Source organism: Sapajus apella, unplaced genomic scaffold (assembly GCF_009761245.1).
Source record: "Sapajus apella isolate SASKATOON/1434 unplaced genomic scaffold, GSC_monkey_1.0 scaffold12, whole genome shotgun sequence".
NCBI classification, from domain to species: Eukaryota; Metazoa; Chordata; class Mammalia; order Primates; family Cebidae; genus Sapajus; species Sapajus apella.
Genome location: NW_022436952.1, coordinates 24263204 through 24288949, shown reverse-complemented (window position 1 = coordinate 24288949; position 25746 = coordinate 24263204). Strand labels below are relative to the sequence as shown.

The window sequence follows — 25746 nt, the reverse complement described above, 5'->3', positions numbered from 1 at the left end:
GGCAAGTTACTTAACTGTCGGGCCTTCAGTTTCAGCATCCGTAAAATGGAAATAATAGTAACTACCCTTGGCCAGGTGTGGTGGCTCATGCCTGTAATCCCAGCACTTTGGGAGGCTGAGATGGGCAGATCACAAGGTCAAGAGATTGAGACCATCCTGGCTAACATACTGAAACCCTATCATCTCTACTCAAAATACAAAAATTAGCTGGGTGTGGTGGTGTGCACCTGTAATCTCAGCTACTCAAGAGGCTGAGACAGGAGAACTGCTTAAACCCAGGAGGCAGAGGTTGCAGTGAGCCAAGATCGCACCACTGCACTCCAGCCTGGCAAGAAAAAGTAACTACCCATGGAGATGTTCTGATGGTTAGATGGGACCAACCTGTGACGGTGCTTCATATGCCTTAAGCAACCCTGGCTTCACTGCTGTTCTCCTTATCATCATCAGTGATAAGTATAATTCTACTTTTGACTGGGAGGCTCAGAGAGCCTAAGTAACTTGTCCAAGGTCATCAGCTAATAAGTAACGATCTACAGGTCTTTGTCATACTAGCATTCATGTTCCCTCTTTTATACTTTGTAGCTTGGACAAGAAATACTGAACTTCATCTTCTCAAAATCATTTCCCATTTTATAATGAGAATAATATGACTTTTCTTTCTTCCCCTGCAGGTGAGATGCAATCCTTGAGGTTTGTGTGCCTTGAAAATTGCAGAGCTGTTTGCACGTAAGATGCCCCGTGTCATCTCCCAGGTTGACAGATAAATTCTTTGCAGGAAAGTATTGTGATCGGCACAGCTATTCAGGCATAGAGTAAATATTCAATAAACATGTGGGCTGAGCCCAAGAGGGCTGTGGTGGGCAGGACCCTGTGGCACTGACGTGAGGTTTCCTGCCACCCCCAGCGTTGAGGCAGTGGGTGATCTTATGGAGGTGGAGTCAGGAAGCAGGGGGAGGCCCCCAGCCTTGATAACAGGCCCACTTCCTCTGCCACCCAGCCACATCAAAGCAGGATAAACTGTTTCATTCATTCCCATGGCAACTGGGTCCCTGAGACTTCATGGTGGAGATCTCCCCCCACGTCCCTTCTCATTTCTCCCTGTGACTTTACCAGGACCTACCTTCTAAGCTAACACCACTGCAGCCCTTACTGCCCCCAGCACTGTGAAATCAATTAGGCCAACATTAATCCTCACTAACTGCATTGACAGGGAGGCATTGCTATACTCCCATTTTACAGCTGAGGAAACTGAAGCTCACAAGCTAAATGTCTTGCTGAAGGCCCACAGTTAGTGAGCAGCAGACCCAGGATTTGAAAGCACAATGGTCTGGTCCCAAGGACTAGTAGTCACCAAGTTATTCTGCCTCTCCTTCAAGCATTCAAGTTCCCTGGCCTCCATTCTAGTCCTCTCTCCACTTAACTGGGGGTGGGAGGGACTCAGGAATTAGGCAAAAAGATTACCGCATGCCTGTTAAAAATCATATGAGAGCATTTTTCAACAAGCTGCAGGCTTCACAGTTTATCATTCCAGGGTTTGGGCCTCACCATCGCCTGCCCCTCTATGCCACATCTGCTTTCTGGGCTGCCCAGAACAGAGTTTCTACCCAGCCGCCTGCAAAAATATCTCAAGGCATAGCATGCATTGAGCTGAGGAGAGACAGCTGGTTCTATTGAAATTGGGAAGTGGTCTCCCCACAGGTAATCCCCTCCCCTAACCTCATAGCTCCCTTATCCTTTTCAAAACACAAAAAAGAATCATTTAGGTCTTTGGTATAAACCCAAGGCCCTGCCAGGACATTTGGATTTTAAATTCTTTCTCTGAGCATTGTAGAAAGGAAGGAAAGCATTGCCTCCTAGCAAAGGAACTCCAGTCACCAGCAAGCTCAGAAGAGATCCAGGTCTGTTTGTTTTGGGAGGGAGTGAGGGAGGGAATGGAGTTTGACCTTAAACTGGCTTGTTCCTTTAGGGTTTGTTCTTTTCCTTGGGAAGCTGAGTTGGCAGACGCCTTTCAGGATCCAGCCCCTCCTAAGGGTTTTCCTGATGTCCTAAATCTCCACCCAAGTCTCTACTATGAGGTGAGGACCTCGTTATAGGTAGACTTGGGGGTTGGCAAAATCCTAGCTATACCTGCTCTGCTCTTTGCAATGACAGACAGCTGACTGGGGGCAGGCAGATCAGCTGATTGGGTGAGGCTCAGACATGTCAGCTGACTGGGTGGGGCATAGACAGATCTGGTGACTGGTTGGTTAGGAAAGTTATGAACCCTTCCAAAGAAATTTACAAGCCAAACTTCAGTCTTGACCTTCCTAGGGTCCGTAAGTTGTTGGGAAATAAGATGTGGTACTTCTGTCCTGTGTGTGTTTAATGTATAAGGTGAGAATTAAATGCTGCTGGTACTAAACAGAGCCTGGTGCATGGATACATCAGAAAGAGAGAAAACAAAAATAACATACATAGTATTGGGGTGCGTGCTTTTTCACTCAACTAGTTACTCAACATCTTTTGAGCTCAGTACCTATTTCTACAATATCCTTTTTAATAATTCAATATCATTCCACCAAATGACTTCACCACAGTATACTCGACCACATTCAATATTTAGGTTTTTTGGTATTGATTGATTATTAGCAAGAATGCATTGATGAACATCTTTGTAGCTACATCTTTGTACATCCATAGTGGGGCATCAGGATAAAATTCAGGAATGGAATTGCTGGGTGAAAGGGTATTCTTTCTGATGCTTTAGCAAACACAGCCCCCCATTCCTCACCAACTCCTGATATCAGGTGATCTGCCCGCTTCAGCCTCCCAAAGGACTAGGATTACAGGCATGAGCCACAGCACCTGGCCTTTTTGGATAGAATTCTAACACAATTTTTTTTATGGTCTACCAATTATCCTGATATCATTTATGAAATAACTGATTTTTTTCATCAATAATTTAAGGATGCCGCTTTGTCATATAATACAATTTTGTGTATTTAATCTGATTCTAGATATTACATTTTGTTCCATTATCTACCTACTCTTATAATCATAGTGTACTATTTTAATAACTGTAGTCCTATAGTACCTTCAAAAATGGAAATATTTTCTTACTTTTCTTTAAAAATATATGAATGAATATATCTAAGTGCATAAATAAATCTTTCAAATAGATTTTATTTCTTTATACATAAATTTATTTATATGTAAAATGTTTACATATTATGTTTATTTATATATATTTAAAAATTTTTTTAAATATCTTGGTATTTTGATTGTGGTTATGTTTATTTTTCTAACACTTGGTCTCATTACAATATTGATTCAATCCAGCAATATGATTCTTCAGTTATTCATTCTTCAGCAAAGTTTGTTTTCTCTACATAGGTCATTAAAATTTTTTAAGTTTATTTATTATTATTTATTTATTCATATTGAGACGGAGTCTCACTCTGTCGTCAGCCTGGAGTACAGTGGCGGGATCTCAGCTTAGTGCAACCTCTGCCTCCCGGGGTCAAGCAATTCCCCTGCCTCAGCCTCTCGAGTAGCTAGGACTATAGGCGCACACCACCACACCCAGGTAATTTTTTGTATCTTAGTAGAGATGGGGTTTCACCATGTTGGCCAGGATGGTCTCGATCTCCTGACCTCATGATCCACCCGCCTTGGGCTCCCAAAGTGTTGGGATTACAGGTGTGAGCCACTGCGCCTAGCCTATTTTTTATTTTTAATTACTGTTGTAAATTGGGTTTTCTCATTATGTTTTCTTACTGGTTAATGCTGGTTTATAAAAAAGCTCTTAGCTACCTATTTTCTAGTTCTGACAATTCTTTGTTCAGGGGATTCTCTCATTCTTCCCAGGAAAGCAACTGTTTGAGCTCCAACAAATTAAAATTTCTCTTCTTCAGAAGAGAAAGTATTCCTTATTTTTGTCTTTTTGCATAGGCAAAAAACCTATAAGCCAAAGGGAGAAGATTATTGACTCTAAAGAAAATGCCTCTAGTATTTTACCTTGGGCTGCTGCCATATTAAAAGCACTTCTAGAGTAATCATTTCCATATATTGAGGGGTTTTGAATATCAGGAATGGTATTGGGTTTTATGAACTATTTTAGAGACATCTATTGAGATGTTTTTGTGACTTTATTCCTTTGAGTACTGATTTGCTGAGCCACTTAGTAAATCACACTTGACTATGTTTTCTCCTGCACTATCACAGTTTCCTTAGACATCATTTTCATGTCTATGACAGCACCTGCAATTTCTGAAGAACTCCTGCTTTTCAGACCCCACACATGAAAACTGTCCCAGGTCTTGTCCACACTTGTCACAGAGGCCATCATTCCTGGCACCAACCACCTTCCCCGACCAGAACTGCATCAACCCACGCACGCAATTCCCTACTTGTTCCTGGGGCACAGAGACCATGCAAAGGCCTCTTATCAGCATCCTGGGTGCTTCTCTATCTGACCTGGGCAGACTTGAAGACCCCTTGACCAGCCAGATCAGAGGCACAGGCCAAGTGGCGAGGTCTCCTTGCCCTGAGTGCCTGCTCCTGCTTCCCCTAAGAATTCCTTCTCAAGTTACCTCCCATATTTACTTTCAGCCATCAGATTCAACCATCAGATGCTTGACAATGTCATGAAGAAGAGCCTCCAAGGTTGTGAACCAAGGCATAGGCAGAAGTGAACCAAAGGTTACAAGGTAAGGAGGGTCACAAAGAACAGCTTCGGAAGAGCTGGAAGCATTCTCACCTTGTGAACCTTGCCCCCCATGACAGCTGCCTCCATGCTTACCTGGGGCCTTGAGTTCAGCATCGATGAAGGTGAGCAGCTCCTGGCAGATGCTGCAGTAAGGAACAGGCCAGGTCAGGAACCGGTGGTAGGTGCTGGCTGCCTTCAGAAGGAGATCCGAGTCTGGTGGGAAGTGTGGTGTCTAGGATGGAGGCAGGCAACAAGCAGAAAGATCTAGGTAAGAAAAGGCTCAGATAGTCCCGAGTAGCTTCTGCTCCCTTTCTGGAATATTCCACAAAAGATACACCTTTCCTGGCAGCAGTGTGTCCCAGGACAAGGTCAGGAGGAACTGAAAGTTACCCACCAGGGGTGAGTTACAGATGGGCAAGATGGCACCCGGGGTGTCTCTACTGGAAGGGACTTGCTTTACCCAGTGCTTGAGTGAGCCTCTCTGAAAGGCTGACCGCTTACTGGTAAATGGTGTCATTGCTGCCACTTGTTACAGATAATGGTCTTCAATGCCTAAACCACCTTTCCTTAAATAGCCTCATTACAGGTAAATGTTTATTTTTTGAGGGTGGAATCAGTCAGTGCACACATCTGGTGCCACTGGGGGCGATCGCATTGGGTGAAACTGACCACCGGGGTGAAAAATGAGGTGGACATAGAATATCTCTTGTGGCTTGTTAACAGTGACAGCAGTTCTTTCATGGGAGCTCACGAATGCCAGGCACCATGGTGGCCACATGGAGTCACTGGAAGCCTCTCATGGTGGCTGCTCTGAAGCCATCTAAGTGTTGAAAGCCATTTCACATGCTGGTTCTTGACAGTTTCTCTCTCTGCTTATCTCCAGAGGTGTGAGGGTTCTGCCCCAGATAGAGGGTGCTCTCCCTCCTCCTCCCTCGCCTCCTGCGTCTTGGCCCACGCTGGACTTACACAAAGAACGGTGGAATAGAAGAGCAGGGCCAGAGGGGTGAGCAGGTCGTAGGTGCCCTTCTCCTGGACCTGTGGAGAGGATGAGACAGAGAGCGAGACTCATTCACGGGGTCCGGGGCTCCCTGAGGCAGAATACAGCAGTTCTCATTCTAGCCTCTTTTTTTTTTTTTTAAGTGAAAAGTGGTGTAATTACATGACAAACATTTGGAATGTAGATGTCAACGAAAACACTCAAAAATTTCCCTCCAAGACCCAACCACAGCTAATGTTTCAATGTCCCTCTCCTGACACCACTTTTGCCCTATGTATTTTCTTTAAGTTCTTGGATACATGTACAGAATGTGCAGGTTTGTTACATAGGTACACACATACGTGCCAATGGTGGCTTGCTGCACCCATCAACCAGACATCTAGGTTTTAAGCCCCGCATGTATTAGGTATTTATTCTAATGTTCTCCCTCCCCTTGCCCACCACCCTCTGACAGGCCCCAGTGTGTGATGTTCCCCTCCCTGTGTCCATGTGTTCTCATTGTTCAGCTCCCACTTATGAGTGAGAACATACTGTGTTTGGTTTTCCATTCCTGTGTCTGCGAAGCTATAAGCTGTGTGTATACTTAACTCCTATGTATTTTACATATAGTATTATAAGTCAATTTCTTTTTTCCTGCATGGTCTCTAAGGCTACCTTTTCCCCCTTCTGGTTATACACTTACCTGTTATTTGTGTTATAAATATTTGTTTCCAGTTAGCTCTCTTTTAATTTCATAGGTATTTGTCATGTACAGAAATTACAGGTGTTAAGTTTTCCTCTATGGATTTTTGCTTTTGCATGCAAAGATCATGTAAATATTCATATATATATATATTTTTTTTGAAGCTTCATTTTCTGAAATTGAAATATTTAAGCTGGGTGTGATGGCTTATGCCTATAATTCCAATACTTTGAGAGGCCGAGGAGGGCAGATCACTTGAGGCCAGGAGTTTGAGACCAGCCTGGCCAACATGGCAAAATCCCATCTGTACTAAAAATAAAAATATAGGCAGGCATGGTGGTATGCGTCTGTAATCCCAATTACTCAGGAGGCTGAGATTCTTTCTCAAAAGGAAAAAAAAAAAAAAGAGAAATATTTAATGCAACTAGAATTTCACCTGCTGTATGATGTGAGTTGGGGATCTCACTCTATCTTTTTCCAAATGTTTAGTCAATTTTCCCTAAACCATTTAATAAATCTTACTGATGCAATTGTATTATATGTTAAATTTTGTTTATGCCCTTGGATAATATTCATTATTTTTAGCTGCATTATACTCCATCTGGTAGACCTCCATAAATTACTAGTTTCATTGTGGACATTCTAGATTATTTTCTTGGCATTTTACATATTTTGCAATGAACACCATTATGTATATTCCTTTTTCTATAATTTGGATTATTTATCTAGAAAAGAGTTCAAGAAGTGGAGTCAACGAATCAAAGATTATCAACATATTTATAGACCTTTATGACCTTTGAGACATATTGTCATATTGCTTTCCAAAAGGATTTTGCCATTTATAATATTTTATGTATATAAAAGTACCAGTTTCACCATGCTCTTCCTGCATTGGTTTTATCTTAAAAACAAAACAACACATAACAAAAACAGAGAGACAGAGAGAGAGAGAGAGAAAGAGAGAGAGAGGGTCTTGCTCTGTCACACAGGCTGGAGTGCAGTGGCACAATCTTGGCTCACTACAGCCTTGACCTCCTGGGCCCAAGCACTCCTGCCTTCCTCCCATGTAGCTGATATTACAGGTGCGCACCACCACAACTGGCGACTTTTTGTATTCTTTGTAGAGATGAGGTCTTGCTATGTTGCCCAGGCTGGTCTTGAACTCCTGGGTTCAAGCATTTCTCCCACCTGAGTCTCTCAAAGTGCTGGGATTACAGGCACAAGCCACTGTACCTGGCCTGACCTTTTTTTTTTTTTTTTTTTCCTTGCTAATTTGTTAGGCAAAGTTCGTCTCATCATGGTTTTAATTTGCATTTATTTCATTATCATTTTTCATATTTGTTTACAAATTCTATTTATCCTTTTGTGGACTGCCTCTCTGATACAACCTACCACACCACATGCACACGTGTGCACAGCACATGATTTAGAATTCATTCGTCAAAATGCCGAAGGTTTCTCGGCCCATTTTGGAACTCGGGGGAGCTGGAGACACAGAGAAAGCCCCATCATGTCTTCTGTGCTGGATGACCTCAGTAGGCTCAAATTCAGAATTCTCTTTCTCTTTACCCTTAATAGACAATGTGTCTACCATGCCTCATGGGGTCGGACCTTTCTATGAAACCCTCCCATATTGCTCCACGGTGGGCCAGACTTTCCATTTTGGTTTATATGTTATGCATTTCCGAGGTGGTTCAGCTGTTCCAAGCTGGGTGGCTTATGATGAGGGTAAAAAAGTACCAGGTAAATAGTGGTGTAACCTTGGGCATCTTCTTACAGGGAGAGGTAACTGAGAGTGAAAGTAACATGTTTTCCAACTCAGTCATGTATTTAAAATAACACACACACACACACACACACACACACACACACACACCCCATAAAAGAGAATTCCTATTAAAAAGCCCAAATTCTCTTTTGGGACTCACAGCTATTCTGGAACCCAAGCCCAGCTCAACACTAAGCACATCCCTCTTCATTGTCATAAAAGCCATTGATGAAACTATGAGAGGGGGCCTCAGTTTACCTTTTCGATCAGTTTTCCCTTTCGTGTCTTTGTTTTTATGGATCTTTTTGAGGAAGGGAATCGGGTAAAGTGTCTTCTCCCTTCCTAGTCAATACCTGGACTTACAAGTCATGTCTGTGGCTGAACACAGGACCCTGGCTCATGTATGATGTGTTCTTACTGAGTGCATTCCTACCTAGAAACCCCTCGTGCGCAAGCACTGCCGAAACACAGAACCCACAGGTTCCCAGGGCCTTTGCCAAGCCCCTCTAGGGCTCCAGGCCTCTGGAATGATGTTCTCTGGGACCTATTTCTCCACTCTATGGGGCCAACCCCAACTCTGCCCTTCCATTCCTGACTCTCCCTCACCTCTCGGGTCTTCTGCAGGATCTGCTCAAGGAGGATGAGGAAGTGGCCCGGGTCCCTGCTGACCAGCTCCTGCAGGCTCCAGCAGTTCAGACACAGCCCAGCTGGAAAAGGAGAGAGAGGCAAGGGGTCAGTTCTGGTCTCTTCGGGCCACGCTCAGGCGGGGGCTGCAGAGAAGGGGCATTTATGCTGGAACATTCTTCTGTGGAATTGCACTGGTACACTCCTTTCTAAAGTAAGTGAATCCAGAAGATGCTGGATCCACACTTGACCCTACCATGACCCATCAAGACATAATGGCAAGTTCCCTGTTCCTGCATAAGCAAGAGACACGGGGATTGGAGATGCAGGCTGGGATCTCCTTTAGAGGATAATGAGCTCACCACAACTCCGCTCCCTGTGGGAGCGCCATTTCTCCCAAACCCTCCCCTGCCCTGGCTTTCTACAGTGGTACCTATGAGTTGCAGGGAGGTTAGAACAGAGGCAGGAGTTGCTGGAAGAATACAGAGAGGAGCCACGGTGAGTTCCATCCCAAGACGCGAGACCGAGTCTACAGCAGCCATGGAGCTTCCCGGGACTGGCCAGAGAGCCTAGGAAGGGGAAGCTAAACTATTTCTATTTTAAAACCTACCATGAGCACATTGTCACTCTGTAACTTCCCCCAGGCTTGCTTATTTTGTCAGTCTTTGTTTCCCTGCAGTCAGCAAGGGTAAACCCCTAGAAATTAAAGGGACAGCCCGGGGCAGGGGAGCACGGAGGGACTGGGGTGTGTGTGTGTGTGTGTGTGTGTGTGTGTGTGTGTGTGTGAGAGATGGGGGGTTGAGAGCTGCAGGAGTGGAAATGGATTGCACTTGAACTTTGTGGAGCTCAAGCTCCAGGACTGCTCGTGTACAGGCTCCTTCCAAAGTTCTGGAGGCTTCTAACAATGTGTCCATGTGGTCACAGGTTGTAAAATATGCAAAAGTCGGGTATTTTTATATGCTTTTGCTTAACAATATCCCTCTCCCCAGCTCAGCTTAGGTTCCATCAAAACCTGGGTAGGAGGCAAGAAAGAAAACTACCGTTTATTGACCACCTACTATGTGCCAATACAGTGCTAGGCCTCTGAATACATTAACTTTGTTGAGGCTCCTACTGTCTCTTCAGGAAAGTGGTTCCATTATTTTTATGTATTTATTTATTTATTGAGATGGAATTTCCTTCTTGTCACCCGGGCTGGAGTGCAGTAGCTTGATCTTGGCTCACTGCAACCTCCGCACCATCAGGTCCAAGCCATTCTCCTGCCTCAGCCTCCCAAGTAGCTGGGATTACAGGCACCTGCCGCCACACGTGGCTAGTTTTGTATTTTTAATAGAGACGGGGTTTCGCCATGTTGGGCAGGCTGGTCTCGAACTCCTGACCTCAGGTCATCCACCCGCCTCCACCTCCCAAAGTGCTGGGATTACAGGCATGAGCCACCATGCCCAGCCGGTTCTTATTATTATTCCCATTTTGCAGACAAGGCAAGTAGGGCCAGGGTCCTGGGAGGGTAAGTGGCTTGCACAGGGTTGTACAGCCAGTGGGAGATAGCTTTCACCCAGGTCTGCCTCATTCCAAAGGCCAGGGACAGCTTCTCAGAGGAAGTGACATTTGAGCCGAGACCTGGATGAGAAGGAGCCAGCTATGTGCAGTTCCCAGGGAAGAGTTCCAGGCAGCAAGTGCAAAGGTGAAGAGGGATCCGTATGTTCAAGGAGCACTGGGTGGCTACTTATGGAGAAGTTAGGGAGGCAAGTGAGATACGGGGTGTGAGAAAGCTCTGTAAGCATAAGGAATTATTACAGCCAGGCGCCAGCCTTCAGAGACGTGACTACCCAGGACTGCAGACACCCTATTTCTCAGTCCTGGGACCTGGGAAACAGAGGCCTCCTGTTTTCTGAAGCTCTGCTGAATTTTCCCTTATTCTATAGAGAAGAGGAGGATGGAGCTATAAGGGGAACTAGAAATAAACGGGAGAATTCTGGGGAGAGGTGCCTGTGAATTCCCAGCTGCTTTTTCAGAATCAGCAGTTGTAGTTTTCTAAGCAGATTCAATGGATTCTTCCAGAAGCAAAAGGCAGCCCCGAGTAGGATGAGGAAGATACTGTAGGAGAAGGGAGAAAGTGCCAGATACTGAGGACTGACTACATCAAGTGCTGTGCCGGGCACCTGCCCAGGTGAAGTCTAGGGACTTGCCCAGGTCACACAGACAGGGTTTGAACTGGAATCTTCCTGCTTCCATGCCTGGTCCAGTGCCCACTGTGGCCCCCGAGGCTTTCTTGAAGCCTCAGTCGCCTTCCCGGCTCCCTCGGACCTACCTGACCAGGAGGTGGAGCGGCGGCTGAGGCTGAGTCCGTGCAGACAGCGCTCCAGAGCATGCTGGATGCGGTCCTCTGTGCATGTCGTGGCTCCTGGCTGCATCCTGAGTCATCGCCTGCATGGGGGACAGACACCGGTCAGCTTGTCGAGCTCCTTTCCCAGAGAGTACCTGGTCCAGTAAAGACAATGGACGCTCACAGTGTGACGTGATCAGCCCAGCCCAGCTAGAGCTCAGGTGCTGTAGGAAAGCACCGGGGGCCTTACAGCCATCCCCAGGGCAGGAACGGCATCTGGAGGGCCACATCTGAGTGGCAGAAGAGAGCACCCCTGCAGCAGAACAGGACAGAGGTGTGGAAAGTAAGGGGTCAGGGGTAGGAGCAGGGAGGTGGAAAGGGGCCTGCCTTCCCCACTCGGTAGTGGGGAATACCGCCAAGTACCCATGGAGTGGTCAGACCCCAGTGGGCTTGGCAGGAAGATCCTGGGGGAAAATCAGAATCACTTGGAGGACTTTTTCTGAATTTCCAAGGCTGTGTTCCCCAAACCCCCAGGGATGGGGCAGGGAGCGTGTTCCTGGTAAGAAAACCATAGGAATTCACTCGATATGCTTGCAGCGAGCTCTCTCTGACTGGGTGCCTGGGTCACAGGCGCCTATTTCTTTTCTGCCCTAAGCTGCTCTTTTGCCATTTTTCTTTCCTTCCCCTGAGGCTTGGCAACGTCACCTGTTACTCAAAGGCCTTCCTTGCCCTCCTCCCTCATCCTATTAAGGAGAAACCAAGGGATGCTTCGCTGAGCTGGAAGGCCACTGTAGTGGGAATTTCAGAAGGGTTTTAACCCCATTTGGGGAACTGAGTGCCCCCAGCAGGCCCAGCCCAGCTTCCTAGTCATGTATAAGGGCTCCCAGGTCTCTGGCAAAGCCACAGAAGGTGATTTGGCTCAGTAATTAAGCCTGGCTCCGGGATCCAACAGGCTTAGACTCAAATCTGGACTCTGATATTTGCTAGCCACGTGACCTTGGGCAAATTCTTTAACTTTTCCAAACTTCGGTTGACTTATCTGTAAAACGAGGTGACGATGGTGCTAACCTCATGGGGTTCTTGGGGAGATGAAACACTTCGGCAGACATGCTGAGTGCCGTCATCGGCCCTGCCCTCAGAGATGTTGCTGCATTCACCCCCTCTGGGAAGACCCCTTCACTGGCCGGTCAGGCCAGGTTGCAGAGGGTTGCCGAGAAAGCTGCTGTGCAGCTCTGTGGATCTGGGAACAGACCAGGAAGCCAGAAGAGGAAGCACAGAGCTCAGAGCTGAGCCATGCAAACGACATGCAAAGAGAGATGAAATCCTAACCTGGGTTCTGCTGTGTGGCTAGAGTGTTCAGCTTACAGAGGCCCCACACAGGCAAATCCTCCTGCCTCCCCTGCCTGGGAGGCACCACTGGCTAAGTTGAAAGCTAAGCCCTTTGTGAGCTGTCCAGCCTTCCTTCGCCAGTGTCTCTAGTGGGCTACACATTCCAAAGCCAGATGGTGCCACAATGGGCATGCAGGAGGCAGCACAGGCACCTGAGGTCCGTCTTGGGTTCACTGACTGCCATGTGCCAGACACTGGGAGACGGCAGTGAACCAAGCAGCCGTGCTCCTCTGTGGGAGACACAGACATTGAGCAATGGAGCAAAGAAAGAGGTGATCCCAGCAAGTGAGAAGTGCTATAAAGGATGGTGCTGGGAGTGGGACAAGTGGGGACCCCCCTTCAGAGTGTTAGGGTGTCAGGGAGGCCTCTCTGAAGAACAGACATTTAAGCTGGATGAGGAAGCCAGGACAAGTGAGGGGGGAAAAGGGGGACCAGCCCATGCCATGGTCTGGGTGCAGGAATTAGCTCGCTGAGGACCTGGACCTGGGAGCATAGGCCAGGGTGCTGGACTGGCCCAGGACACAGAACAACCCACCAGGTCCCATGCCCTCTGGTTGTGGTGATGGAGAGCTGAGTTCAGAAAACCTTTCACCGGTGGCCGGGAACAGTGGCTCATGCCTGTAATCCCAGCACTTTGGGACGCAGAGGTGGATGGATCACTTGAGGTCAGGAGTTCGAAACCAGCCTGGCCAACACATTGAAACCCCAGCTCTACCAAAAAAAAATTGTTTTAATTAACCGGGCATGGTGGCAGGCACCTGTAATCCCAGTTACCCAGGAGGCTGAGCAGAAAACTCACTTGAGCCTGGGAGGCAGTGAGCCGAGATTGCGCCACTGCACCTTAGCCTGGGTGACAGAGCGAGACTCTGTCTCAAAAAAAAAAAAAAAAAAAAAGAGTAAAAAGAAAACCTTTCACTGGTGACTCAAGACCTTGGGTGCATCCATTAGCAGCACCTGGATGCCCAAAAACATCCTGAGGCCCTTCCATGTGACTGTTATGTTGCCTTTGGTCTTCTGTTTAACACCTCCACAGGTAGCCCAGGTGGCGAGTCCACTGACCCTGAGCCAGACTGGGCAGAGCCCTCCCTGACCCGGGATTGTACCAGTACCTGGCATGGGTGAGCATCCATGGGGACTGACACCTGTGATGAGCGGCACCTTTCTGCCTCCCATGGCAGCCCAACCACAAGACCCTCTGGAGGTGGGTCCTATTCCAGCTCAGGGCTAATGGCACCTGCCGGAGGAGCCAGAACACCAGGCACCTTCACATGGATGAGTCTGGGGCATAAATGGCTGGCCCAGATGTCATCAGTGACCCTTTGTCCTCACAGGCTGATTTCTCCCAGATTACCCCCAGGGCAGGTTTCCGGAGGGAGCTCAGAGGCCTCCCCAACAAGTCCCTCATTTTACAGAAGAGGAAGCTGAGGCCCAGTGAGGACAAGGGGCTTGATCAAGGCAGGCGGGAGAGAGCTGTCACTGGTATAAACAGACAAGGGGAGCCGGGAGGACTTTTTATTCTCAAATTGTGGCTGAGACCCAATTCTAGGGACAAAAGGTGCTCAATGCTCTGCATTCTAAAGTTCTGAGAGCCACAGAGTATTGTCAGGGATGTGGGCACAACCACCCCAGGTGGGCTTGCGGGGAGGTGTCAGTCCAGAACCAGCACAGCGACCCGCCCTCCCCTCTCATGATAAGATTGGGAAGAGAGAACGGGTCATCAACTGTTCCGGAAGGCTCTTCCTTCTCTCCCCAAAGCAGAGGGCAGAGGGCTTTCAGAGAAGTCCTGACACAGACTGGGATGACCCAAGGTGAGGGGGCTGCCCTTTGCTCGTCGGGTCACTATCTACTCAGCCAGCAAACTCACTGGCCTGGTCCTGTGCTGCCTGTGAGCCATGGCAGGGCTGAGACAAGGGGCAGAAGGCACAGCTTGCAGACCCACTGTTGTGCAAGTCAAAGGCTTGGGCTCCAGATCGGGGTGAGGGGTGGAACAAAAGCTTGGCTTGAGCCTTCTCTAGAGCGGCCACCAGCAAGGTGAGGGAAACCTATCATTAAGAGGCTGAAGGCTAGACCAATTTTGCAGAAAGCTGGATGGAGTAGGTTGAAGATGGGAAATTGGTGGCACAGAGAGGTTAAACAACTTGCCTAAAGTCACACAGCTAGGAGATGGCAAAGCCAGGGTATAAACCCAAGGAGTCTGGGATTTTAACCACTAGATTACATTGCCCCTCAGCACAGTCAGAGGCAGTTACTGGAAGAAAAATAAAACTAATTCATGTTTCTACCCCAACAAGTGAAGACTTGATTCACATGATTTTGCATTTAGAGGTAGGCTGGGCACAGTGGCTCATGTCTGTAATCCCAGCACTTGGAAGCTGAGGCAGGTGGATCACCTGAGGTCAGGAGTTTGAGACCAGCCTGGCCAACATGGGAAAACCCCATCTCTACTAAAAATACAAAAAATTAGTTGGGCGTGGTGGTGCACACCTGTAATCACAGCTACTCGGGAGGCTGAGGCAGAGAATGGCTTGAACCGGAGAGGCGGAGGTTGCAGTGAGCCAAGATCACACCACTGCACTCCTGCCTGGGTGACAGAATAAGACTCTGTCTTAAAAAAAAAAAAAAAAAAAAAAAAAAGAGGTCTAGACTCTCAGTTGCGGGGGATTCTGAGCCCCACCACATCTGCCCCTACACCAGCTGCCCTGCACAGCCCTGCATTCTCCAGAGAAAGGGCCAGGGCTCACAGGAGTGTGTGCCAGAGGGGACACAAAGCAACACTCCCTCAGTACACCAGTGATGACCGTGGTGGCTCACAGCGCCCAGGCGTCTCTAGCCTGGAGCACAGGCTGAGCCACGTGATCTGGGTTTTAAGACCCTTCTACTCACCCCCCCGCTGCAAAGGCCAAGCCGGCTATGCCAGAAGCAGGAATGAGTCACCCTGCCCTATGCATCCCACACCGTCATGGATGCAAACGCAAGATGCAAATGAACGTTCTCAGCCAATGCCACTTCTGCACACTCCTGTCCTTAAAGGGGCAGAACCCAGTGTCATGGGGCTGCTGCTAGTACACCCCACCCAATGCCTGCTGGCCCATGGCTTCTCCTTCTCATCTTGGGGTCCGCCTGTGACTGTCCCATCTCCTGGCCTCAGTGTGCCTCCTCCCTGCCCAACCTTGTTCAAGGGACACATCAAAGTCTTCTCCATGGAAGGGCATGGTATCCTCAGACACTGGGTGGAATTCTGGTGTGCCTGCCTCCCTGTCATTCCAAGGCTTTCTCGCGCCTGCCCCAAGTTCTTCTCAGAGGCAGGACTTGCCTGAGTCACTAGGCCTTGGGAGCCTGAGAGAAGGAGAGAGGGAGCCCAGCCAAGGGATCCTCAGCTGAGCTGCCCTGGGGGTTAACCCAGCATACCAGGCTCACCACCCAGCCCTGTGGCACGCTCATTTCCGTCTGAGTCAATCATTCAGCTGTTTCTTATGACTTGTCAGCAGAAGCCCATGGCTTTGGGGCAGAGGTGAGGGGGGAACACAGTGGCATCCCCCTTCCCCAGCATGAAGCCTTTTTTCAAAAGCTGGGCAAGCAGGGCCTGGCTTCCCTGGCATTGCCCTCCCAAGCCCTCTCCCTATCTTGATGGGAGGAGCTCCCATTGTAAAATTCCGGGAATGTCGTTCCCCTCCACCCCCCGCAATTTCCCTGCCAGTGGTAAGGTGGTGTTGAAATATCCAACAGCCGGGCCTTCCCCCATCTCCAAGTTCCTCTTCTGAGCCAGCGAAAAGGACTTGGAGTCCTTGCTGGGGACCCTGCACGGGGCAGAAAGGCCTGGAGTTGGGGTGGGTCGGCGGGACTCCAGAGGGCACAGAGAGAGCCAGTCCAGCTTCTACCTTTTCTTCCCATGTTGATAGGGCGCCATGATGTGGAGAGCTCACCTTTCCTTTGGTGCAGGGCTGCTCAGAAGAGGGGCTGTGTCTGCCTGGGTCCAGCTTCCCAAGGCAACCCATCATGGGGCATGGAGGAGAGCCTCTTGGGGGTTTCTAAACAGTGATGAAGGGACAATTTAGAAGGCCTGCATCTCATATGCAGGGGGCCTCCAAAAGTTAGCTGGCTGGCTCTACACACTGCTTTCCTGGTGTTATGGAATATTCCAGGCCCATGCTTTAAGTAAGAAAAGCACCAAGGCATGCAGTCCTGGGCTGACCCCGTCTGCTTCCATCCTGGATGACTCCTCCCTCTCCGCTTCCTATCCTTCGAGCCTCGACTCTCCCTACGCTGCCCCACTCCCTTCCTCATGCCTTCGGAAGGCAGAATCTCCACTGTGACCTAAGTAAAAGAATTCTTTGCAACACAGGAAGGATACATCAGAAATTAAGGAGATTGGTTACTATGGGAGGTGGAGGTGAGGAAAGGGTAGATTGGATCAAGGAATGAAACTGGAGATGAGGGAGGAGCAGCCATTCTTTGAGGATTATCTGTGTGTAGAACTTTAATGCTGAGAAACGTGGCGATATTTTACATACTCAAAATTGAACGAATAATCAAAATCAACCAGGATTTGGGGGCACGGGACCAAAAATGGGAGACAAGCAATCACAACCATATAATCAATGACTAACGTAACCACGTTGAGGGGGATAGGGAATGAAAGAACTAACCTAAGTAACTTAGTAAAATGGTACTTTGACTGGATACTGGTCAAAGGCAAAAATAAAAACTACAGGCAAATACTGTTTTCCAGTTATTAGATATGTTTCTCATATGAATGTGAATTTAAAATTCTAAAAGTTCAAGGCCAGGCATGGTGGCTCACACCTGTAATCCCAGCACTTTGGGAGGCTAAGGCGGGTGGATCACCTGAGGTCAGGAGCTCAAGACTGGCCTAACCAATGTGGTGAAACCCTGTCTCTACTAAAAATACAAAAATTAGCTGTGCGTGGTGGCAGGCACCTGTAGTCCCAGCAACTTCATTGGCTGAGACAGAAGAAATGTTTGTACACAGGAGATGGAGGTTGCAGTGAGCTAAGATTGTACCACTGCACTCCAGCCTGGGTGACAGAACAAGACTCCATGTCAAAAGAATAAAGAAATAAAAAATTTCTGAAAGTTCTTTATCTGTACATTAGGATTAGACAAATAAGTGAATAAACCATAGATCATGAGAATTAAAGAAAGAAGTGACAAATAAGGAAGGGGAAAGGCTGGAATGAGCCTTGTGGAGTTGGAGCAGACTTGAAAGAATCAGTATGAACTCATGGTTTTTTTGTTTTGTTTTGTTGAAATGGAGTCTCACTCTGTTGCCCAGGTTGGAGTGCAGTGGTGCAATTTTGGCTCACTTCAACCTCTGCCTACCAGGTTCAAGTGATTCTTTTGCCTCTGCCTCCTGAGTAGCTGGGACTACAGGTGCCTGCCACCACACCCGGCTAATTTTTTGTATTTTTAGTAGAGATGGGGTTTCACCACGTTAGCCAGGATGGTCTCAATCTCCTGACCTCATGATCCACCCACCTTGGCCTCCCAAAGTGCTGGGATTACAGGCATGAGCCACGGCACCCAGCCAGAATTCATGGTTTTTAATGTATATACAGATAGATAGATATAGAAAAAATTTCAAAAGATGTATGTGCTTGGATCAATACACATACATGCATTTTCTAGCTCTCTACAGAGAATGCCCAGAGGCAATGACATCCCAGTAGCAACAAGCACACCTAGTGCCCAGATCTTGCTTTCTAAATACCATTCTCTGATAAAAGGAGCCAGAGCTCCTTAGAGACATGGCTGATCCTAGGACTGAAACAGGAAATACATAAAATAAACCCAGCACATCAAGAAGTGCTAGAAAATAAGCCAATAGTTGAAAAACGATGGGGAGTGTCAAAAGGACATAGGGACTAACCTGAAGGAGCTTCCAATGGCCACAGCTAGGACAACTTGAATGAACAAAGAAAGTGATGAACTATAACTCATAGAAAAAACAAATACCCATGAGTCTATGGATAATTAAATGTTATAGATAATTGAATAAAAACGTAAATGGAGGAGAAATGACAGGTCTTCTTTATGAAAGAATTCCAATTAATAAATGTGAGAGGAATGAGAGAAATAGAAAATTGCCACTAGGCAAACACCATGCTAATAATTGTTGCAGGCAAGAACCACTGATGGATGCTAAAAATCTGTTGGTGAAAATCTGTGGAGAAACAGGATATTTGTTTAGTCTCAAAGTATTTTCTCCCAAATAATTACCACTTATAAAGGGGAAAACAACAACTGCACAGTGGAGAAACCCAGCAGACACCACCTTAACCATATGATCAAGGTTAACATGACCAGCAATAAGCCATATTACCATCGTGAGTCCCCTGCTGTGATGCAATGGGAAGGGAAGGACACAACATTGCTTCTGTGGGGTTTTTGCCAAAAACACATAACCACAACCTAATCATGAGAAAACACCCTTCAAAACCCAGCTGGGAGACATTTTCTATGGTGAGTACTCACCAAAGTGTTCAGGTCATTGAAGATAAGGAAAGACAGAGGAACTATCACAGATTGGAAGAGACTAAGGAGACATAAAGGCTAAACACAATGTGGGATCCTGTACTGAATTGTGGAACAGAAAGAGAACATTGAGGGGAAATATGCTAAGATTCAAATGAGGTCTGTCATTTAGTTAATAGGACTCTGTTAGTGATCATTTCCTGGTTTTGATAACTGCACCATGTTTATGTAAGCTGTTAATTAGAGGAAGCTGCATGAATGGTAGACATGGCTGTAAGATCCTTTATATTTTTACATGGCCTCATGCCCTTACTGTATCTTTCCAGGCAGTTATTGAATGATTCACTGCCTTACGTGAACTTCATTAACATTGCTATTTCTTGTGTAGACACAGTGGACCAGTGCAAGGCTGGCTGCCTCAAAATCCCCCAACCTGAAGTTCCTAAACTGGGGCTGAGAATTTCTGGGGCTCTGCGGGGGATTTAATGTCAGTCTAGATTAAGTTTATAGTTAATATATTTTGGAACATCTTGATGACTACCTCATGACCAAATGTTACCAGATGTCCATGCCCAGTTTTGCATTTAGTGTCATACTGTGTTGGTGTCACCTAAAAGGACAGGGCACACCATGTGTATGCTTGGGGTCTGAAAGAGCTCAAGGTTAAGCACAATGAGTTAACATAGGCAAGTGTGTAGAATCATTCCTCGTGCATAATAAGCGTTCAGTATATGTTATCTGTTAGCTATCAGAGTCCTTCTTTCCTTCCTTCTTTCCTTCCTTCCCTCCCTCCCTCCTTCCTTCCTTCCCTCCCTCCCACCCTCCCTCCTTCCTTCCTTCCATCCCTCCTTCTTTTCTTCCTTCTATCCTTTCTTTCTTTCTTTGACAGAGTCTTGCTCTTTTGCCCAGGCTGAGCTGTGAGAGTTCTTTCTTTTCTCTTTTCTTTTCTTTTCTCCTTTCCTTTCCTTTTCTTTTCTTTTCTTTTCTTTTTCCTTCCTTCCCTCCCTCCCTCCCTCCCTTTCTCTCTTTTTCTTTCTTGAGAGTCTGACGTTTTTGCCCAGGCTGGAGTGCAATGGAGCAATCTCAGCTCACTGTAACCTCTGCCTCCCAGGTTCCAGTGACTCTCCTGGCTCTCAAGTACCTGAAATTACAGGCATGTGCCACCACACCAGGCTCATTTTTCTGTTTTTAGTAGAGACGGGGTTTCACCATGTTGGCAAGGCTGGTGTTGAACTCCTGACCTCAAGTGAGCTGCCTACCTCGGCCTCCCAAAGTGATGGGATTACAGGCATGAGCCACCATGCCCAGCCCAGAGTGCTTTCTTAACACACACACATCTTTGCTGCCCAACTCTTAATGTCTTCGGGACTAGGCCAAGAAATAAAACACTTCCTGCATGATTCTGATACACAGGCTTGGAAAGTCATGCTTTTTGTTTTACACAAAATGCACACATGTATGTACACACACACGCATACACACACACACATTTGACTCGAAGACTGGGAAGGCACCTTTGGTACCATTTAGTACAACACTTCCACTCTACAGATAAGAAAATAGAGGCTCTGAGTGGTGAAGGAACTTTCCCGAATTAGACAGCAGTAAATCTATAAGTGGAATCTGAGCCTGGAATGAGGGTAATCATGCATCTTCCTGCTTAGATGAGGATCACACTCTTCTTGCTGCCCAGCAGTGAGTGACTTCAGCTGCTCGCCTCAGGGCTATTTTTGGAATGCTTTTTCAAATTTCTTCCAGAGTTATTGGTCTGTTCAGGTATTACACTTAATGTGTCACTTTTGCAAATTTAGGTTTTCTGACAACATCATTCACTTTAATCATAATGTTAAAGCTCATTAGCAAGAATCAAATTCCTATATAGTTTATACAATGACTTCTGTAATTTTAAGCCCTTCTTTTAATGTAACATGTTTTCTTTTAAAATACAGATCCATATTTGTATTAAATATTTTTTCTCTTTCTTTTTTCTGATATGGAGTTTCACTCTTGTTTCCCAGGCTGGAGTGCAGTGGTGTGATCTTGGCTCACTGCAACCTCTGCCTCCTGGGTTCAAGCTATCCTCCTGCCTCAGCCTCCCGAGTAGCTGGGACTACAGGCACACACCACCATAGCTGGCTAATTTTTGTACTTTTAGTAGAGATGGGGTTTTACCATTTGATCAGGCTGCTCTCAAACTCCTGACCTCAGATGATCCACCAGTCTCGGCCTCCCAAAATGTTGGGATTACAGGCATGCACCACCGTGCCCAGCCTGAATTAAACATATTATACCACTTCATAGTTCTTTAAATATTTTTTGACACTTACATTAAGTTTAATAACTGTGATAACAGCAGTATTTTTGGACAGTGGCTTTAAGTTTCATTTATTTTATTGCTCACTGTTTTGTTTTGTACTCTACCATTACTATTTATAAGTTCTTTATTTTGGTTCATTTCTTGCTCAGCTCGAATATCTCGAGTAATTTCAGGACAGGTGTGTGGGTGAGGAACTTTCTGAGAATTTTTATATGTCATATGTCATTCATTCTGGCTCACGAGTTACAGCTTTGCCAATTATAGAACTGGCATAATTCATAATTTCTTACCCTCAAAATATTCACAGAAACCCAAGATAATCAACTGAAAAATGGCTATACCCAACAACAGAGTTAGGTAAAGTGGTTGGGCACAAATTAATATAGAAATCAATATTATCTAACTACGCATATAAAAAAGTTATGTTGGGGAAACAAGATTCCACCCCTAACAGCAGCAAAAAGAATACAAATGTTTTTTAAAAAAACTTTAAAAATATACAAGATTTTATAAAGAAAATATTTGAGAGACACAAGAAAAGCAAAAGTAAATGGAAATGCATATTCTGTTGTTAGGAAGATTCAACATCATAAAGAATCAATTCAAAAAAGATCAAAGATCTAAATATAAAATGCTAAAACTATAACACTTTTAGAAGGAAAACTGGGGGAATGCTTCATTGCATTGGATTTGTCAAAGATTTCTTGGATATAACATCAAAAGTATAGGCAACAAAAGAAAAAACATTTAAATATCAAAATTTAAAACTCTGTGCATCAAAGTGTACAACCCACAGAGTGAAAAGGCAAGCCACAGAATGGAAGAAAATATTTGCAAGTTATATATCTGATTAAGGGCTAACATCCTGAATATATAAAGAATTCCTATTTAACTCAACAACAAAAACAAACCACCCAATTTGTTAATTCTCCATAAGTTTCAACCTGGAGAATAAGAAGGAAGGAGGGAGGGTGGGATGGTGGGAGAGAAGGGAGGGGGGGGAAGAAGAAACGGAGGAAGGTAATTATTGATATGTGTCAGGTTCGACGTTGCACATTTTCACTTTATTACTTGGTTTGATCATCACAATTACCCTGTGATGTTATCATAATCATTCACATTTCCTGCAGCTCAGGGAGGGTAAGTCGTTTATTCACTCAAGTTCCTATGGTCACAATTCCTGAGTTTGAAGTCCGTGCAAAGTTGGCCTAACTCTCCAAGCCTGTGTTCTTTCCTATGTCGTGTTCATAGGAAGTCATTTCTACTGTTTTCTAGACACGTAAAGGACTGAGTGTACTGTTTCGTCTTAGTGTTGTAATTTGAGGCTTCCAGGGAAGATGTCTTGCGTAAAAATTGCCTGAGTTTCCACTGTTAGTGATTCATTCCCCTTGGGTTTGAGTTGTTCACTTCCCTGTCCTAGCTTAGTTTTCAAGATGTAAGACTCTTGGAGGATGATTTGGCCACCAGGGGAGTCTGTTACAGCAGTGATGGCAGCCAGTGGGCAGGAGGAGGACTCCGGGGCCAGGAGAGGGAGGAAATGAAAAAAGGCAGGTGGACATGGTGTGGAGGTGCAGGGAGGGCAGAAGATGAAGTAAATGTATGTGGAAAGAAAGAACCACTGAAGAAGCAGAGACAAGACTGCCTACTCCCCAACTGTGCTCAAGCCCTTCTCTACCAAGGAAGGGGCACAGGAATGCTCAGGAAGACCACAGTTGTGGCCAAGGCCAAGAAGAAATGGGATGAGGATGAAGGAGGGGAAGGAGAAAGATGCTAATGTGTACACAGCACTGACCCTGGGCAGATACTGTGCTTAGGGCTTGAAGCACATGATCTCATTTATTTTGAGCTGCTGTAGAACACTCTGGACTTGCAAAGATGAGGAAGTTCTGCTCCTATTGGCTAAAAGCCTTCGCCAAGGACACACAGATAGTGCAGAGAGGATTTGAACTAAGGTCTCTCTGGTGCACTCTACCCAGGTAGAGTGCTGAAAAGACAACAGGGTGTGTAATATCACCTTTGCATATAATAATTTTTATAATAGCATCCAATAGAAATCAAAAGCTTACTATGTGAAAGGCACTGTTGTAGGTGTTTTCTATGAAGTCATTAAATCTATGTGAGGTAGACACTCCTTATCTATGTGAGGTAGACACTCTTTACCCCCATTTTACAGATGAGGAGACTGAGGTATAGAGCGTTCTCTCAGCTGGTAAATGAAGTACATGCTAGGCAATTTAACTTCTCCATGCAAGTAAGGGTAGCTATAATGGAGCCAGGGATGGGAAAACTGAAATTACTGCCAAGATGGGGAACCAGAGGAAGACCATAACAATAAACCAAGGCATAAACTCCAGGCAGCAACTGAATTCTTTGGGTGCCTGGGCTAAACCGTGGGCACTCACACTGGAGACTGTTTAATCCTGCCACCTTTGAACTGGGAGCCCTTCTTAATTGTCAGCAAATGCTTACAGGAGAATAAAGCAGCAAATGAATGTAATTGTAAAAACTCAAGAAGGGCCAATTGCACATATATTGGCAGCTTTCTGGCTTTTCTGGATGTGGAAAAAAATTGCAACTGTGACAAACTGCATTTGTTGCAGGCTGCTCACTTTTCTTTTCTTTTCTTTAAAGACAGGGTCTTGCTCTGCTTCCCAGGCTGGAGTGCACTGGTGTGACCATAGCTCACTGCAGCCTTGACCTCCTAGGCTTAAGTGATCCTCCTGCCTCAGTCTCTCAAATAGCTGGAACTACAGGCACATGCCACAATGCCTGGCTAATTTTTAATTTGTTTTTATAGACATAGGGTTTCACCATGTTGCCAAGCTGATCTTGAACTCCTGAGCTCAAGCAATCTGCTGACCTCAGCCTCCCAAAGTGCTGGGATTACAGGCATGAGCCACCTGTAATCCCTGCAGGTGTGAGCCACCTGCAGCCTGACACAGGCTGCTCATTTCCTACAGATAGAATCATTTCTAGTTTGTAAGACAGAGATGAATATTTTATAGCTTTGGACGAGGAAGGTTTTTCTCCTTCCAGAGCACTGTGACTTCTAGATACTTTACTATCAGAATTAGTTTGGGATAAACTGGTCCAATCCATTATCTTTTCCCTTGCACAGCTTTTTTTCTCTTCCAGAGTGATAAACCGTTTACCACCCTGTCTTCTCTCTATTAACCCAACAGCAGGCAATTGTTCTCAGACATGGGCACAACCATCTTTTCTGGTCTCCTTTTTACTCTCTTTAAACTCTTGCCCAATTATGCAAGAAAAATATCTCACCTTCTCCCCCTCCATCCCATTCATGAATATGCTTTAGAGTGAAACCTCTCTAACAAGAAAACAAATACTCACCAGGGTTTGTGAACAGAACTGAAATTAGACGCTCCTCCCAATACTTGGCCAGGTGTGGTTTTTACAACTTTTTGTGAAACAAACACTGATTTCAAGAGTCCCATTTAGCCCAGTCTAGAACACTCTAGAACTCTAAGGGACCATTTGCTATGACATTAGGGCATCAGGCACTGATGCAGTCTCTCCCAACTTCTCACCAAATATTCCAGATAGAGAGATAAATAGATAGATAGAGGAAAAAATGAACACACATGCATACAATCCAAACAGAAACCAACACTGACAGGCCAGAATCAGGGACTGACCTTATGTCTAAGTCAGATGGAAATGGATTAAGGAAATCCAGGCTGAAGCTCGAGCCAAAAGTCTCTACAATAAGTGGGTACACCTTGCATCATGGCTGAGTACAGTTTGGTCCCCAAGTGGGTGTGCACTTTTTCCTTGGATACTTCATCCCTTTTGTCTTTTCCTTTAATGCAGACTGATGCATCACATTCACTGAGATGGAGAAGTTTGAGGAGAGGATAATTTGGGAGTGGAAAACGAGAGTCCTTCTTTGTCCGAGTTCTATCCCCATCTGACCCCAGTGGAGAGGTCTGGGCTATAGCTCTCTATTTGGGAGTTCACATGGTACCATGGTCACTGAGGCTGTGAACCATGTGAAGAGAGAAGTGTGGAGAGAACACCTCCAGTGTTAAGAGGTGGCACTGGAAGAATCACCAAAGGAACACTGAGAAGATGCAGCTCATGAACAGGAAGAGAACACGATGTCCCAGGATCCAAAACAAGTGTGTTTCAAGGAGGGAGTGGGGAATGCTGCTGCAAGATCTACAACATGAGGGCAGAGAAGTGGCCACTGCATCTGGTGACGTGGAGGGTTAGGGTGAGCATGAAGGAACAAGTGCAGGGAGAATACCAAACGGAATGGGCTGAGGAGAGAGAAGAAGTGGCAGAGAGGCAACTCCTTTGGGAAGCTTTGCTCAAGACTTGGGTTTTTGAGATGCCCCAGAATCCTTCTGTTAAGTTCCTTTTTGTTTTTCTTTACCTAGCACAAGTTCATTCGCTGTCATAGTGACCAAAAGAACCCTAAGGGGCCTCCAGTTTGAAAAAAAA

The 25746-nt window shown here is 46.1% G+C and overlaps 1 protein-coding gene and 1 long non-coding RNA gene across 5 annotated transcripts in view; one reads left to right on the top strand and one right to left on the bottom strand.

Moving 5' to 3' along the window:
* The window catches only part of PIK3R5 (phosphoinositide-3-kinase regulatory subunit 5), an 82260-nt gene that overhangs the window by 19547 nt on the left and 36967 nt on the right, over positions 1 to 25746 (bottom strand). For all 4 annotated transcript variants that reach the window (XR_004269646.1, XM_032280301.1, XM_032280302.1 and 1 more), the window contains exons 2-5: positions 11070 to 11185; positions 8741 to 8841; positions 5654 to 5722; positions 4781 to 4919 (exon numbers count right to left, since the gene is read on the bottom strand). Coding sequence is in view for 3 of the 4 variants with exons in the window: in XM_032280301.1 (XP_032136192.1) it covers positions 4781 to 4919; positions 5654 to 5722; positions 8741 to 8841; positions 11070 to 11172 (412 nt within the window). In the remaining variant the exon portion in view is untranslated. The remainder of the gene's footprint in view (positions 1 to 4780; positions 4920 to 5653; positions 5723 to 8740; positions 8842 to 11069; positions 11186 to 25746) is intronic.
* On the top strand, positions 234 to 25746 carry LOC116553134. Its single transcript, XR_004269647.1, has 3 exons — positions 234 to 2075; positions 4598 to 4688; positions 25114 to 25746. It is a non-coding gene; the product is annotated as an uncharacterized LOC116553134 (long non-coding RNA).